The 15,083-nt window shown below is 41.2% G+C and overlaps 2 protein-coding genes across 3 annotated transcripts in view; one reads left to right on the top strand and one right to left on the bottom strand.

Annotated features, from left to right (window-relative positions):
- nudt22 (nudix (nucleoside diphosphate linked moiety X)-type motif 22) overlaps positions 1–6,307 on the top strand; it is a 31,551-nt gene extending 25,244 nt beyond the window's left edge. The window contains exons 2-8 of the mRNA XM_061725555.1: positions 1,335–1,465; positions 2,787–2,884; positions 2,978–3,608; positions 3,680–3,805; positions 4,516–4,613; positions 5,666–5,759; positions 5,969–6,307. Of these exons, the coding sequence (XP_061581539.1) occupies positions 1,335–1,465; positions 2,787–2,884; positions 2,978–3,608; positions 3,680–3,805; positions 4,516–4,613; positions 5,666–5,759; positions 5,969–6,085 (1,295 nt within the window). The 3' untranslated portion in view covers positions 6,086–6,307. The remainder of the gene's footprint in view (positions 1–1,334; positions 1,466–2,786; positions 2,885–2,977; positions 3,609–3,679; positions 3,806–4,515; positions 4,614–5,665; positions 5,760–5,968) is intronic.
- On the bottom strand, positions 6,110–14,146 carry si:ch211-107m4.1 (heterogeneous nuclear ribonucleoprotein U-like protein 2). Of its 2 annotated transcripts, XM_061725554.1 has the most exons (11): positions 13,516–14,145; positions 11,301–11,377; positions 10,954–11,196; positions 10,740–10,852; positions 10,365–10,631; positions 9,974–10,096; positions 9,755–9,856; positions 8,502–8,670; positions 6,888–7,115; positions 6,745–6,797; positions 6,110–6,428 (listed from the first exon to the last, which is right to left on the bottom strand). In XM_061725554.1, exons 1-11 carry the CDS (start codon positions 13,998–14,000, stop codon positions 6,351–6,353), a joined length of 1,938 nt encoding a protein of 645 aa, XP_061581538.1. In that variant the 5' UTR covers positions 14,001–14,145; the 3' UTR covers positions 6,110–6,350. The 2 variants fall into 2 exon arrangements, with proteins under 2 accessions (XP_061581538.1, XP_061581537.1); XM_061725553.1 differs by lacking the exon at positions 6,110–6,428 and having other exon boundaries at positions 6,436–6,797; positions 13,516–14,146.
- Positions 14,147–15,083: the final 937 nt, after the last annotated feature.

The raw sequence follows: 15,083 nt of genomic DNA, 5'->3' as shown, positions 1-15,083 counted from the left end.
GGGTAACTTGATATAATACTGTAATAATTATTCGTTTATTAGATTATATATTTTCACTGATAATATAAAGCTGCCACCACCTTTATTAAACCGGTGTGGTCCGGTATAAGAGGCAAGAGGATGTTTATCAACCACACAAATACACAGGGATAGGATACAAAATAATCTTTATTAGAAAATATATCTTTGTTTAAAAATGGCAATATGACCCCTGCAACAGGCTGAGAACTAGAGGCTAACAGCTATGGCACACCAATGGCCACCCTACAACCCTGCCACACGAAATGCAAGTCCACAAACCCAGACGAGGCCGGCACACGGTCAAAGAGTCACTGCACACTATAAAACCAAATAGCTGACACAGCAAACTAATAAAACTCAGTGCTAAAACTGCACAGCAAACCACAGGGACCACTCCAAACTATAAGCAGGTCAAAACCACTCCACACCACTAGGGGGAGGCAGGGGGCCCGGGGACCTTCAGCGTCGCCTCTAAATGAGCCCCTGACAAAGGATCAATTACCCTGGAATATGCGTTAAAAGTTTAACATTATGCTCCGGTTCATATAGGGAAATGAACGGGCATCAAATCACTCAAATACATAGACATGAAAGGAAAAAATATGAAGGACACAACAAATAACGGACAATGTATACGGTATTTGAGTTTAACTTATCTCGCCCGGTCTGGCGACGACACCCCCCCACGGGGTGTCAGCATGGAGTTACCCGTGAAGCGTCACGGACCAAACTCACTGCGGCCAGGTTAGTGACAACCGGCAGCAGTTTGTGGCAGGGAAGCCTCAGTAAGGAGAAGGCATGGGCACCTACTACACCCCGGTCCCTCACTATCTAAAGGAGGCATCCAGCCTCCCCTCCTCACTCAGAAAAGGCTCTCTCCCCTATCCAGCTGTCTTCGCGGCCGGCAACAATAAAAGCTGCGATCCGCACCCTCCCAGCCCGGTGCCGCAGCTTCGAACAGAAACTGAAGTATTCCCCACTCTCCGTCCAGTCATTCACAGACCTCTTTTATTCCTCTCCTAGCTGACACAGGTGCAAGTGATTCACAATCAGGTACTGGAACTCCTCCCTGCAGCATCCACACCGGCAGGCACAGAGACCCTCCTGACATTTCATTACAATACATAACAAAAACACGCCCCTGCACATACATGTTTTTCTCATATTTGCATGTTAACCATGTGATTCAGCTGCGAAATTGTGCATGTGATTTAAGAAGTACCTTACAATTATTACCAATGTTTACTGATTTAAAACAACAACAACAGGGAAATAATATGCATTCCCATATTTATGCATTTCACACACCTCAGCTGCAGTTCTCAAATTTGACCATTGGGTGGTAATGATGCATTATAGTTGGACTGAAAATAAAGGAAGAGGAAGAGCCAGAGTCTCCGTGCCATGGTTGTTCTATCCTCACATAAACTTCAACCTCGAAATGGTAAGATTGGCATTTATGTCCAAGTTTTAATTTCAAATTCAAAAGACAACATTAGTGGTAAAAAGAAATAAAGTAAAAAGGCACGGTAGATGGGGTTTTATGATTTTTGTTAGGGCTTGCGTGTTCCTCTTGCAGAGCTTTTCAAGTCATTGAAAGTTGTTGATATCTGTTACAGCTGTTACTTACTTCTCTGTATAGTCAAGCAGGGGCATCCAGATACAAGTTAATGAAAAAAATGCTTTATTACCACGTGGAACCCTGGTGGACCACAAGATCCTGTCAGATATGTTGTTCTTCATTTGATTTGTGTTTTAACTCAGTTGTTATTGCCGTGTTCAGAAGTCTAGTAGTACTTTTTTATACATTTACACAATTTAGAAAATGTGTGACAACACACTTCGCATGATTTTCACCTAGTACCTTTCATCGTGATGATCAAAACATAAAAAATAAAATCACAAATGTGAAACAAATGTTACATTTGTAGTAGTAGTAGTAGTAGTAGTAGTAGTAGTAGTAGTAGTAGTGTTTATTTCGAATATGAATCCTATAAAAAAAAGAAAGAAAATAAGACAATCGTCTTAACATGAGACATAACAAAGTACATATTCGAAAGGGAGTGAGAAGAAGTAAAACTTATAAACTCTCACCCCCTCTCCTTAAATATGACTAGCTAACACATGCGAACATAACATTATGCAAACATAATAAAAATAAATAAATAAAAATAAAAAAACAAAAACAATCAAAACAAGACAATAAAAACATTGTAGCAACATAAGTTACTGACTAGTGTAAGAAAATAAGGATAAAAATAGATAAATAAAAAATAAACACTGTATCATTGCACCCAAGCATTTTGCTCATCCCTGTACCTCTGACAAATAATATCTTTGTATTTTATTTTAAACGGTTTAATATTTGGACATTGCTTTAATTCCATTGAAAACTTGTTCCATAGCCTCACCCCGCTGACTGAAACACAAAAACCTTTCCTGTTTGTGCGTATTAATGTGACATTAAAATTACTTTTGCCCCTTAAACCATATCTTCCCTCAATATATTTGCATATATATGAGGTGGGATTAATGTCAGTATCAGATGTTTATTCAACAAAGGTCTTAAGTGCCAGGTTAAGTCTGTTTTGGTGTGGCTGTTTGTAGATATGGAGTAGGAGATGTGACAAGAAATGCTTTCACCTATCTCAAAAAGTCTGTTGATAACTTTTTCTCTATGTTCAGTTTGCTGTAGCTACTGCAATTATTACTGTTACCCACCAACAATATTTTGTCTTTTTCATGTGGTGACAATCTCATACTAGGCCACTTCAGTGCCGGACCCTGAGGTGTCTGTGCTGCTTCACTGTGGACACTGGAGGGGGCTGCTGGAGTCTCAAGTGCAAGTAGAGCTCTCTGAAAGGTATTCAGCTCTCTCCTAATGTCTTAAAACAACATATGTGTGATGGTAACACAGAACAGGACCCACCTCACACTCTCACTCTCTGTTCCCCAGATTTAACAGGCAGACAGATTCAGCTCTAGAGCGTCACATAAATGAGGTTTGGACTGAGCGTCTGTTCAAGGAGCCGTGGCTTTTCAACGGGGCCAAATTCAGGCTGCATTCTTTCTGCTTGGCGTCATCAAAACATCTACTTTCTGCTTATTCCTCCCAAACCTCCTTAATGGACGTTGAAGAGAACCGGGACAGTCTACGAGGGGAGGGGGATTTAGCCTGGGACAGTTCAGGCATTAGGAATGGCTGTATAAATAAGATGGAAAATGCCAAAAGCATCCTTCAGAAGAAAACAAATATATTATCAGAAACTTCATCAACTTGCGACCGCAGACAGTTTGAAGGTGTTGCAGGTGAATGTCACCACCACTCTGGACCTCTCCTCACTCTGAGACTGGGCCTGACATGCTACAAAGACTACCTGGGAACAAACTGGTCGTGTGGAGCGGCGGAGCTGCGTCAGCGTGGAGAGACAGAGTTCAGAGATCCCCTGGCGCTGCTGGCCCAACCTCTCGGTGTGGGCGCCGTGCTGTGCACAGGGGACGATCAGGTGGTGTTGATCCGGAGGAGCCAGAAGGTGGCAGAGGCCGGGGGGCTCCTGGACATTCCCGGAGGCCACCCAGAGCCAAAGGTGAGATGAATCAAGTTAGATGTCTTTGTAAATACTGGATACGTTACTCATGCCTCTCCTGCTCAGAGCAGGTGGTGTGTGAGCGTCTGGGTGAGGCAGTGAACGAAGAGCAGATCGGTGTGACCACGATGCAGCAGAGGCCGGACGCTGTCGTCGCAGAGCTGTTCTCCTCTGTGTGTGCTGAGATCAGAGACGAGGTGGGTTTCGCTGTTAAAGTTCTTCATGTGGTCCTTAAAGGACAACGTTTCAGAGATTAAGGGTGATAATAATAAATTAGATGAAGCTGGTGACGGATAAAAGCTTTGCTGAGATGTGAACTTGGTTCCTATTTGGCAGGTTTATTGCCTTCTTGAGTGGTTTGGACAGATGAAGACTTTAAAGAAATAAAATGTCCTTAATTATATTAAGGCCTAAATTAATGTGATTTTGTAGTTTGAGCACACTGATGCAACAGGAATCCAACAGTATTTAATTTGGGATTCTTGGGTCTATGTGTTGGAAGTTACGTATAAATAGAGACAGAAAGTTGGCAATTCTTCCCACTAACAGATGGAAGGGTTGTGACAAGGTATCCTTTATGTCTGAGGTGATGAATAATTTATTTTAAAGGTAGATGTGAGCAATTTTAAAGCTCTGAACAGTTTAAAATGATGTTGGTTTGTCTCTGTCCCTCATTTACAAACCATAAAACATGACTGAAGCTCAGAAAAGGTATATAATGAGGGATCCGTTTTTTCAAACAAGTAAATAATTTTAAATTCTGGGGAAGCTGATGCTGTACATTGATCAGAGCCAGTGTCTTTGCCAATAATCTGGGGAAACGCATGTAAAGTACAAAATAACATTGTTTTCTGTTTCTTTTACACACAAAATATTTTTTATATCCCCCAAACCTGTTTGTTTCCAGGTGAATATCCCTCTGAGCTCCCTCGGGGCACCTGTTCTGATGGGTGTTGCGCTGAATCACACCAGTGCTGGAAGACCGAGTGCCGAGTTCTTCGTCAGGTAGTCTTTCATTCAGGAAACAAACTGTTGTTTTCTCTTCATGGGGTGTTTCCATTATGTTGAATCACAGAAAGCTACCCAACATTATGAGAAAATAAAAATACTTTGGCATCATGGTCAACTTATCATACCTGTGTGGAAGTCGTTTAACAGAATCTTTAGAACCACTGTGTATTTGCATTTATTGATGTGATGTCAAATTGGAGTTGCAAGCATGTTTGTCTCTTTAATGGTGTGAAGTTAGAAAAAAACAGGCCAACCTTTGTTGGAGTTGAACACCAGTCACTGAAAAAAGGCTTGCAAAAAATCCAACAGTCCAGGTTTTTTATATTACCGGTAAATAAAGTCCTGGTATCACAATTCCCATTCTTGATGGATATAGTTGCCAGAAAAAGAAAGTCAGACATCTATTTTAACATATGACTTGGCACAAGTTTAATAATCCCCCAGCATGACTATATCTAGTAAACAAACAGGCAATTAAAACAAAAAACACATAGTAATTGCACTTTTGACTCATTTAGGGCCAACCAACATCGATGTTTAAATATATGATGGTACCAGAAAAGGTATGTAGAAACTGTATCGTCATCTCACTAACGTGCAATATTGGTATCAATGGATAGACAGATTGATTTATCCCTAGTTGGTGATCTTTATATAATTCCTCTCAATACTGCAGAAAATGTCTTTAGGGAGCATGAAGATGCTTCACTAAAATAATGGAGACTTTATCTCCATGTAACTAAGTTGGTTCATTGCAAATATAGTAGTTGTTGCCAGGTGCATTATTTTATTTTTAAATAACTGCATGTTAATGAAGTATAAATTAAAAAAAATAATTCCAAATAGGTATTATATTGTATAGGTTCTATATAAGTAGAAACACATTAAGTATTAAATATTTGTTTTCCATATTATCAGTAGTTTTCAACAATGACGCCACATATTACGTGTTTTAATGTGCATTCTTGGACAGAATCCCGAAATAAAACCGCTTCCTTAAAAATGTCATTGTTCATTTTGGATAACCTTTATCTGTATATCTTCAGTTGCTCACTGACTTCTGAAGAAGTAAGAAATCTGTACTGGAAAGGAGGAGCAGAAGCCAACGAGTCCACGGATGTCATCTTCCTCAGCAGAAAGGTCAGTATCGTGTAGTTACCAATGTGTTATTTGTCCGAGCAGTAAAACAACAATGACTTTTCTTGTTCCTATATTTAAAGAAATGGCATGGTGTAAACCAAGATAGTTCAAAGTTATGTTTCAGATAATGGGCTTAAAGGATATATCCCTAGTTGCACTGCAAAGACATTTGGAGCATCATGTGTTGCAAAATAATGCGTTTGTTGCAGGACGTCTTGCAGCTAAACAGAAGCAGCCCTCTGTGGTCAGAGCTGTGTCCTTCAGCTAAAGGAGCCATGCTGCTGTATCAAACCGTGAAACCCGACAGAGATCCATCTCCCAGATAACCACACCACAACACGGATACGCACAAGATAGATTTATTCATTTCAAGCACTCATTGACCGACACTTTGTGTCAAAACTCTTTAAAATACTGCATCTTCCTCATGAACTGTACACTGTACAATAGCAAGTTTAAATTTGTGTATATGTTTTGGATAAAAATCCTAAAAAGTGTCCTTTTTGTAATTAAAATTACAAAACGATTAAAACACTGATTATCTTTGAGTCGTCAGTCATGGTGTAGTTATTTTTCTTGTTCCAGATTTCTTCACCAGTAGCTGTCGTACCCGCTGTAACCGAAGTCTCTGTTGTAGTAGTAGCTCTGGCCCAGATACGGCACGCTCCACTGAAATGTAAATGACACAAAAGCACAACAGGTTTTCTGAAATCAACACCGGAGGACTGTGACTAACGCTGACGAAGCAACATGTTAAAACAGATACAGCAGCATCAAGAGCAGCTGCATATTCAAATAGACCTGAATTCTCAAAATATCTATATGATCCACAAAGCAGACCAGTTGTACTTGTCATAACATATGTATGACCTCATATTTATCATTTATTGTCTTTAGTTTAAGTCACTGATCTGTACAAAACCATACGCCTAAAGATAAATAGGTTAAAAGGGTTTGTTTGTTTTTCATGTATCCCAGTACTCACATATCTTGGCTGCTGGCTCCATGTCTGCATGTTATATCTTGTGTCGTTCCACCCTATAAAGATTAAAACAGCATCAGCAAACGCTTACAAAAAAATATGAAGTCTAACAAAATACCATAAAATTCAACATTTTCCATCCTGACCATGAAGCCCAGGCCACTGGATCATGTATGAGGGCGGAGGGCTGCGAGGGTGGGGTCTCTTCTTGTACGGCCGGGATTTCTTCTTCTCTTGTTTAGGGATAGGAGGCAGCAGTCTGCGGGCCTCGTCTTTGTAGTCCTTCAGTAGTATCTGTGCCTGTTCCTGCGGCAGCTCGACATACTGCAACTCCTCCAGCAAGTCAGTCTGTGGCTCGGGAAGACTGCAGCTCACTGGACAGAGGGAACACCGTTCAAGTTGTGGAAGCTAGTTAATTAAATGATGACATCACCAAGATCAAATATCAATTGCAAATAAGGCCCAGCACCCCAATAGTGCTGCCCACATCTTAAACCAGATAGCCTCAATGCTGGTGCATTGAAGTAACCATTTACCTCGGTAAAAAGATAAATTAATAAAAGAAAAAGACAGCTGATCCAGCATTTCAGCTCTTGAAGATCTTGGATCAGGGAGCAACCAAAAGCAGATGCTTTGGTAGACTCAGTTGTTAAAAACAGTAAGGGTCAAATGAGGTGAAATCACGTGCCAGCAAACTTATAAGATGAAACCAGCACAGACGCAAGAAAAAACAAGTCACTCTTTAAGTTAAAATGTTTAATTTTTGAAATATGTTCATATTTGAACCTGGTTTATAAACTGTTTTTATCCCCATGGCGAGATTTCACATCCACAACAACTGTAAGGGAGGTTGTTGGGTTTTTTTTTTGGTACCACTTCAGGTAAAATTACATAGAACAACAAATTTATGCACAAGAAAAAAAGTAGAGAATTTTGATTGGCAGATGGCATAGCCAATAGCGTGACTACACAGCACTTATCACTGTACTGACTCCTGAGTTTAGCTTTTTAGCTGTGAGTAAAGACACACCAGAGCACAGTCATTGATATTTTAAAGAGAATAGGTTTTGTTGTACTGTTACTTGTACTAATAGACATCTGCATTGTTGGTTGAGCTGGAAGGGACGAAGAACAAGTCTTAGCTAAGAGCGGGCAGCTTGTGCTTACTGTACATCAACTAAAAATCTGGGGGTCATTTTTTATCTTAAAATCTGCTGGGATCTACTCTGAACAATGTCAGGGCTCTTCCAACTGGGCAATTCTGTACCTCGAGGGCCAGTGTCCTGCATGTTTTAGATGTTTCCCTGCTTCAACACACCGTGAATCACTTAGAAATCATAATAAAACATTGTTTTGTAGCAGTTGTGATGGATGTGATTGTTTAACAGCTGTATCCTGACTGCCTGCTGTCAGAACCAAGAAGCTTTTTGTGTTAACATCAAATACAGGTAAATATTCAAGGCTTGTGTTGATAAAAACACTTTTTCATTGCTTGTAATGCTTTTTATGGAAAAAAAATGTAATGATTTGTGTGACTCAAATCTTGGGGACCACAAAGACATTCTAGTCTGAAAACCAAACTAATAAATGTCTATTAAACCGGTTAATGTCAGTTTGTTAATTCATGTCTTCTCTCTGTGGGAAGCTGATGAATCATTCCCACTGAAAAGTGGAGACAGTAATTGATTGAGTTTAAGATTTGATTTGAAATTAAAGTTAAATCTTAAATGTGCTTCTCATAAAACGTGAACAAATAAAACCTTGGAGTTTGAGCAGGGCGGTCTCAGGGATGTGCTCTTCATCGTTCATCTGGTGCTGCGACAATCGTCTTTTCCATTCGTCTGCCGTGGGGAAGACCACCACCACCCGGCGCCTGAAGCCTGCGAAGAGCTGCAGCTTGTAACGGAGTGCAGAGAAGAGGACGTTGCACTGGGAACAAAGAGGGTTACTGTGAAACATATGCTCACTTGAGGTACAAAGAAGTTAACTTTGACTGTTCCTGAACTTGTTCAAAGATACATGGATTTTGAGTCAATTATACCCAATTATTTATATTAAAGGTATTGTGACATCATTTTTAACATGCTTTTAACACTATTAAAAGTCTTGGCCAATATCCCTCAAATGTGTCTAAAAGGGTGTAACAAGAAAAACTTCACTCCAGTACTCCATGCCTGGCTTCTTTTATGACGGTGTTTTTTGCCTGTGAAAAACGCGTCCTTTTCCCCCTTTCCTGTCAATCATTGCCCCGCTCCTCCTCCCAACCCACCACCCCCCCCCCCCCCCCCCCCATCCTCCACTCCTCCTCTCCCCCAAGCTCCCCGCACACAGCAGACAGTGGATCAATGGTATGTGATTTTGTCTTGCCCACCGTCCACGGGCTGAGCCTCGATCAGACTCAGGCACCCGACCGCAAGCGGTCTTCCGTACGCCACATTTCCCACGCCCGCCGCTCGGACGGGGATTCGGCGCTGAGCTCTTCCCTCTTCGCTCGCCGCTACTGAGCTGAGTTTCTTTTCCTCCGCTTAGTAATATGCTTATGCAGCGGGTTGTCTCGTCTGATCTGAGGTCGTAGGCGAAAAAAAAAGCAGAGCGCGGGTGGAGAGGAGAGACGTCTCTCTCCCTCCAGCCCGCGGCTCAGTGCTGATGGGCAGGGAGCTGGGTGGAGGGGGCGGTGGTTTAGCGGCCCTTTACGTAACGGTCCGCCACCAAACCACATGCGCCGTTTTTGCACAATTATGCAGAAAATCCCAGAAAGCACACAATACACTGAATGTTAAAAGTTCGGTTTTTTTGGGTGTAATTGATGTCAAGACACCCAACAAAACACAAAAATCAAGAAAAATGTGTTTTCATGTCACAATACCTTTAACATTATTCAAAAGCCAAATAATACAAAGAAATTATAACTAGAAACTTAGTTTTAGACACTGTTAAACTGAACTTAAAGGTTTTGCAAGTCAGTGTCATTTACTGCAGTCTTTAAGGTTCATTTGTGTTATTGAGGAATTACCTGGTCAAGGATGTAGTTTCCAGGAGTCTCTGCAGCTATCTTAATTAAATAAGTTAAACACTGAGAAGCCTGCTGCAGCTTGCTCTCCTTCTGGCCACCACTCTATAAATACACACACACAAGAATACATACATACATACATATCAGCTGGTCAGAAGTGGATCATAATTGTCAAATGTAGCATGAGATGACATGAGAAAACCTGGAGTTTTTACTGACAATCATACATGTTAGCAGCTCCTCTGTTCCCAACAGTTTGTACTGTTTATCCAAATGCTGCTTCATAAGATCCCGGGCCCAGAAGCTCTTCCCAGAACCAGGAAGACCCACCATCATCACTACCTGGAAGGACAGAGAGGAAATGTTACCAAAACAAAAGTGTCTCTAAGGACATTGTAACTTATCTTGGTATTTTCTCTGAGGATTGATTAAATACATATTTAAATCCAGGGATTAATTAAGTAAATATTACTTACTGTGAGAGAAATTTATTTTTTTATTATTTTTTTGCCATTCATATGTCTTCATATGAAGAATAATAATGACTTTGCTTGACTAAAATAAGTCAACATCTCCTGAAGAGACTCAAGACATGTGGTGTATCTCTCACCTCAGATTGTGCTCTGGAGCCAGGAGCTGATGTGGAGCGCACCCTCTGTTCAGCGGGGAGAGCTGCCAGCGCTGCAAAACCTGGAGGCCAGGGGTACCATGGGGGAGTTGAGGGGTCCAGAAGCAACCGGACCGAACAGTTCTTACAGAGGACGTGAGGGAACAGAGCACGACCCAGCAGCATGGACGCACTCAAGGAAAAGGCCAAACCCATGAGATGACCGTTTTTATAGAAAGAAAGTTCCACATCACCATCTGCAGAGAAAGACTGCAGGTGTGCAGGCACAAGCATAAGATATATACACAATTAAAATGAGAGAAAACTCAAAAGTTTTTAGATAGAATCTCAAGAAAAAAAGTATAAAGTAAAACCCACAGCATAACAGCCGATGATATCCCCCTCAGAGAAAGGTTCTCCAAAAGCTTCTTCATTCCCACCAGTGGCCTTTTTACCGCACGCATCATAAGCAAAAGAGAGGTCATCCTCACCTGTTATGAAACCCAACATTACTCAATTAAAAGCATTTCAAATAAAGAAATAAAATCATTTCAAGATATTGCAAAAAATAAAAAATAAACCCAGCCCTTACCCAGAACCAGAGAGGTGTCGGACACTGACCAGCCAACTCTCAAACCATATGGCTCTTTATCCTCTTGGTGTTCTGGTTGTGAAGTCAACAACTTCCTCTCCAGCCGGGCCTCAAAGCCCACCCTGCCCTGCTGGACACCATGGGAGAGCCTGCAGCCGGACCACAGCAGAGGGAACCGATCCCAGAACCGCGGCTGCCCACTAAACCCATCAGGACCCACTTCAAAGTGGAGGTGACAGCCATCTGTGGAAATAACAATGAAGAACTAGCACATGCAACTGCATCCTCTGGAATAACTTTCATCACAAAAGCAATTTGTGCATCACAGACTGAAATTCCAGACTCACATGAATCTAATCTGACTTTATCTTCGTCAAGCTCCTCTGCCTCTTCCCGATCCATGGTGGGCTGGGGTGATTTGGCTCTATTCAAAGAAAAGAAATACATATTCATCCAAAACACCCTTCTCAATATTCACTAAAGGGGACAGGCACCATGTTCTTTATTTAAAATAGTGTTTCCTCTTTTCAGTTGTTCCTTGTAACTAGAATACATAAGGTAAAGTGCAAAACAACAGAAGATTTTCATTCAACCTAAATGACTGGATGGGGCAATTATTAGGCCTTTGCACATGTAGATTTTTTACAGATGTACACATATTGCTAAAACTGACTTACCGTATTGGTAAATCGTGGTGAATTTCCTTTAAACAGTATCAATTAATATACCTCTACTATGCTTAGTGGAGAAAAAAAAAGAACTACAATGATACTCATCCCTTCCAACGTATTCAGCCCTTTATTTACACACAGTAAATCAGTAAGACAAACCTATCAGATTCATCCAATAATTATTATAGTCCAGGGGCCAGAGCCCAAAATGTTACTTGTCAGTACCACTCAAGGTGACAAAACTTACTTATGATTTTTGAAATGATCCATGTCTATAGATGATATTCTGGTATGATAACCCTTCCTGAGTTGCAGCTGTATCATAGTTATCAACTCATGAAGTTACCCAGCCCCTTCAGAAAATTACATTTTAGATGCTGGTGCATATCCTGGTTTAGACTCATGTACAGGATATCTGTCAATGTTTCACAATATTGTCTTTGGTATCATTTTAAAGGGGACCTTTTAAGCATTCATTCAAGCTAAGATGTGAATCTTTCTGACCAACATAGAGGTCACTGCAGCTCTTTAAACTATAAACAACACACATTTTTACACAATTTTCGCCTAAATGATATACTATCTTTTAGCTCTGCGTCACCTAGGAACAACAGAGATACAAAATACAAAAACTGGAATACTCACAGGACCATAAGGATTCAGGAAATGTATAATATACCCCCTACTATATCATTGTTACAGGTCATTGTGAGCCTTAAACTAAAAGAGCATCATTGGGCTCCTATGAAACTATAACAGCCGCTAGGCTAATGTCACAAACTGGTCTTTATCATGCAAATACACGACATAAAGGACATAACAATGAGATAAGGAACCAGCTTAGTTTTATAAACAAGCATCTAAAATATAATTTTCTGAAGGGGGTGGGTAACTTCATGAGCTGATAACTGTGATCCAGCTGCCAATCAGGAAGGGTTATCATACCAAAATATCATCTATAGACATGGATCTTTTCAAAAATTATAAGCAAGTTTGTCACCTTGAGTGGTACTGATATCTGGTCTGGCCCGTGGACTATTAGGCCCAACGATGGAGCAAGCACTGTATAATAAAGACTGATTTATGGTTCTGCGTTACACCAACGCAGAGCATACACCGTAGGGCAGTGGTTCTCAAATGGGGGTACGCGTACCCCTGGGGGTATGTGAAGGCACTCCAGGGGGTACATGAGATTTTAAAATATAACTATATTTAAAAAGTAGCATCCATGCAAAAATCCTTTAAAAATAAATATTTCATAAATAATTGAGGAAAATATAAGTCTAAATTCCTAAAATGAATTTTATCTTCAGGAGTAGGCTATTCAACTTATTATCCTAAAACCCCAGAGTATCCCCCACATCAGGATGGTTCCACCTAACCTGTCAATCACCTGGCTTCACCTGTCAATCACTTGGACCAACGATGGAGTCGTGTTTGAAGCATAGCAGCAATATTTTTATGTTTAATAAATTAGTTACTGATGGCACATTGCTGTTTTAGGTCTTTTTTTTTTTTTACAACCAAAAGTGCTTTGCGCTGGTTAGGGGGTACTTGGCTGAAAACATATTTCACATCACTGAAAAAATGTTGAGGACCACTGGATTATTAGGCCCAACGATGGAGCAAGCGCTGTAGAATAAAGACTGATTTATGGTTCCGCGTTACACCAACGCAGAGCCTACGGCGTAGGTTACGCTGAGACCCGTAGGCTACGCCGTAACCCTGCGGCGTGGGGCTCTGCGTCGATTTAACGCTGAACCATAAATCAGGCTTATTAGCTCATCAGTCTGCAGAGGGCTTGCAGGGTTAACATTTGAAGGCATTTTTACAACTCGTATCCTTTAAACATCTCTCATCGTGTGCATTATTTAAACTACAATCCAATCACCTTTTATACCGTATCTCCTCTTTAAACTCGTAGAAAGCCCTCCCTCTCCGGGTGTCCTCTGCAGGGTCGTCTGCAGGACTGGAGCCTCCTTCCTGCAGCAGACTGTACACGCTCTCATCCTCGCCCTGTGCCGGAGGACCGGGCTCGGGCTCGGGCTCCGTCTGCGTGGCCGAGTCCATGTAGTCCCTGGTCCGGTCTGCTTCCCATGGCGCAGCAGCACCAGCCCCGGGCGGCGGTGATGGGGACGCAGAGCGGAGCTCCGCCGCCTCCAGCTGTAGGGACGGGGTGGGGGAGCTGGGGTCGGGGATCCTGGTCTTCTCCCCCCCGTGCTGCGGGCTGTGCTGCGGGCTGTGCTGTTCCGTCTGCGCCGCCGTCCACAGCTTGTCCACCAGCTCAGCCTTCAGTCCTCTGCTGTCCAAGCCCAGCTCTGTGAGTCTGCACCGCAACTCCGCCACTTTCAACTTTCTAAGGTCCGTTAGCTTCATTATTAATAGGCGAGTGTGAATTGTGTTGTCCTTATACAGTAAATAAGTCTTCTCTGATATAAAAAAAATAGAAAACAATTAGAGAAGAGCAAAGCGGCAACTTGCCTCAAAACATTGGTTTGCAACGAAGCCCTGGATTCTGATTGGCTCTGGTTCTTCTTCTGTTTCATTGGTGGTTGGTAAACAATAAAATTGGCGCTTCACCGCCCTCTATTGGTATGAAAATATCAATCAATCAATCAATAACTTTATTTGTCCCCAATGGGGCAATTCATCTTGCAGCAATATGTAGACATATACACATAGATAGTAAAAAAAAGGACAACGACTTTAAATCTAAAAATCTAAAAATCCAAGCCCCACAACAGCTACTTTTTCCTCATGGAATTGAGAAGAATAGAATAGAAAGCCTTTATCATCATTATACTTCTACAATGAAATTAGGTAGCAGCTCCGTCAAAGTGCACACATGCAAGACTATATAAACAAGTACTGTAAACAACAGAAAAGAACAAGAAACACACACACACACATACATATATATATATATATATATACACACATACATATATATATATATATATATATACACACATACACACACACACACACACACACACACACACACACACACACACACACACACACACACACACTGAGAAATAGAGTGAATGGGAGGATAAAAATGTACATGAATGGGTGGAGGAATATTGCACTTGAATGGGTGGAAGAATATTGCACTTGAAAAAGGGAGGGAGAGTATTGCACATAGATAGGTAAGGAATATTGGGACATTATGGACAGGAAATTAGATGAGATGAGAAATGAGAAGGGAGATGGCAGAAGGTACAAAAGAATGTTTATATCTGTTAGTTTTGAGAAGTGGAAGTCTATAATCTAATAATAGCAATGATAAATACTGTGCGTGTGCCTGCCTTCATGTAGAAAAAGGTCAGTCCATCCTCAGCCATATCCTCCAGATCAAACTAATCTCTAAAATACTGAAACAGCATTTGGATACACGCACTTTGTGGCCATTTGCGGTATATCTCATCTTTTTTAAACCGTCTTGTATGCTTTCTT

This window comes from Cololabis saira, chromosome 7 (genome assembly GCF_033807715.1).
Source record: "Cololabis saira isolate AMF1-May2022 chromosome 7, fColSai1.1, whole genome shotgun sequence".
Taxonomy (NCBI): domain Eukaryota; kingdom Metazoa; phylum Chordata; class Actinopteri; order Beloniformes; family Belonidae; genus Cololabis; species Cololabis saira.
This window is presented reverse-complemented; position numbering and strand designations above follow the sequence as displayed.

Coding starts and splice junctions, on each gene's coding strand:
- si:ch211-107m4.1 (XM_061725553.1), bottom strand. CDS start 14,000: ATGAAGCTAACGGACCTTAGAAAGTTGAAAGTGGCGGAGTTGCGGTGC. Junction 11,378..13,515: donor GAGGAGATACGGTATAAAAG/GTGATTGGATTG, acceptor TTCTTTGAATAG/AGCCAAATCACCCCAGCCCA. Junction 6,798..6,887: donor CCAGTGGCCTGGGCTTCATG/GTCAGGATGGAA, acceptor TAATCTTTATAG/GGTGGAACGACACAAGATAT.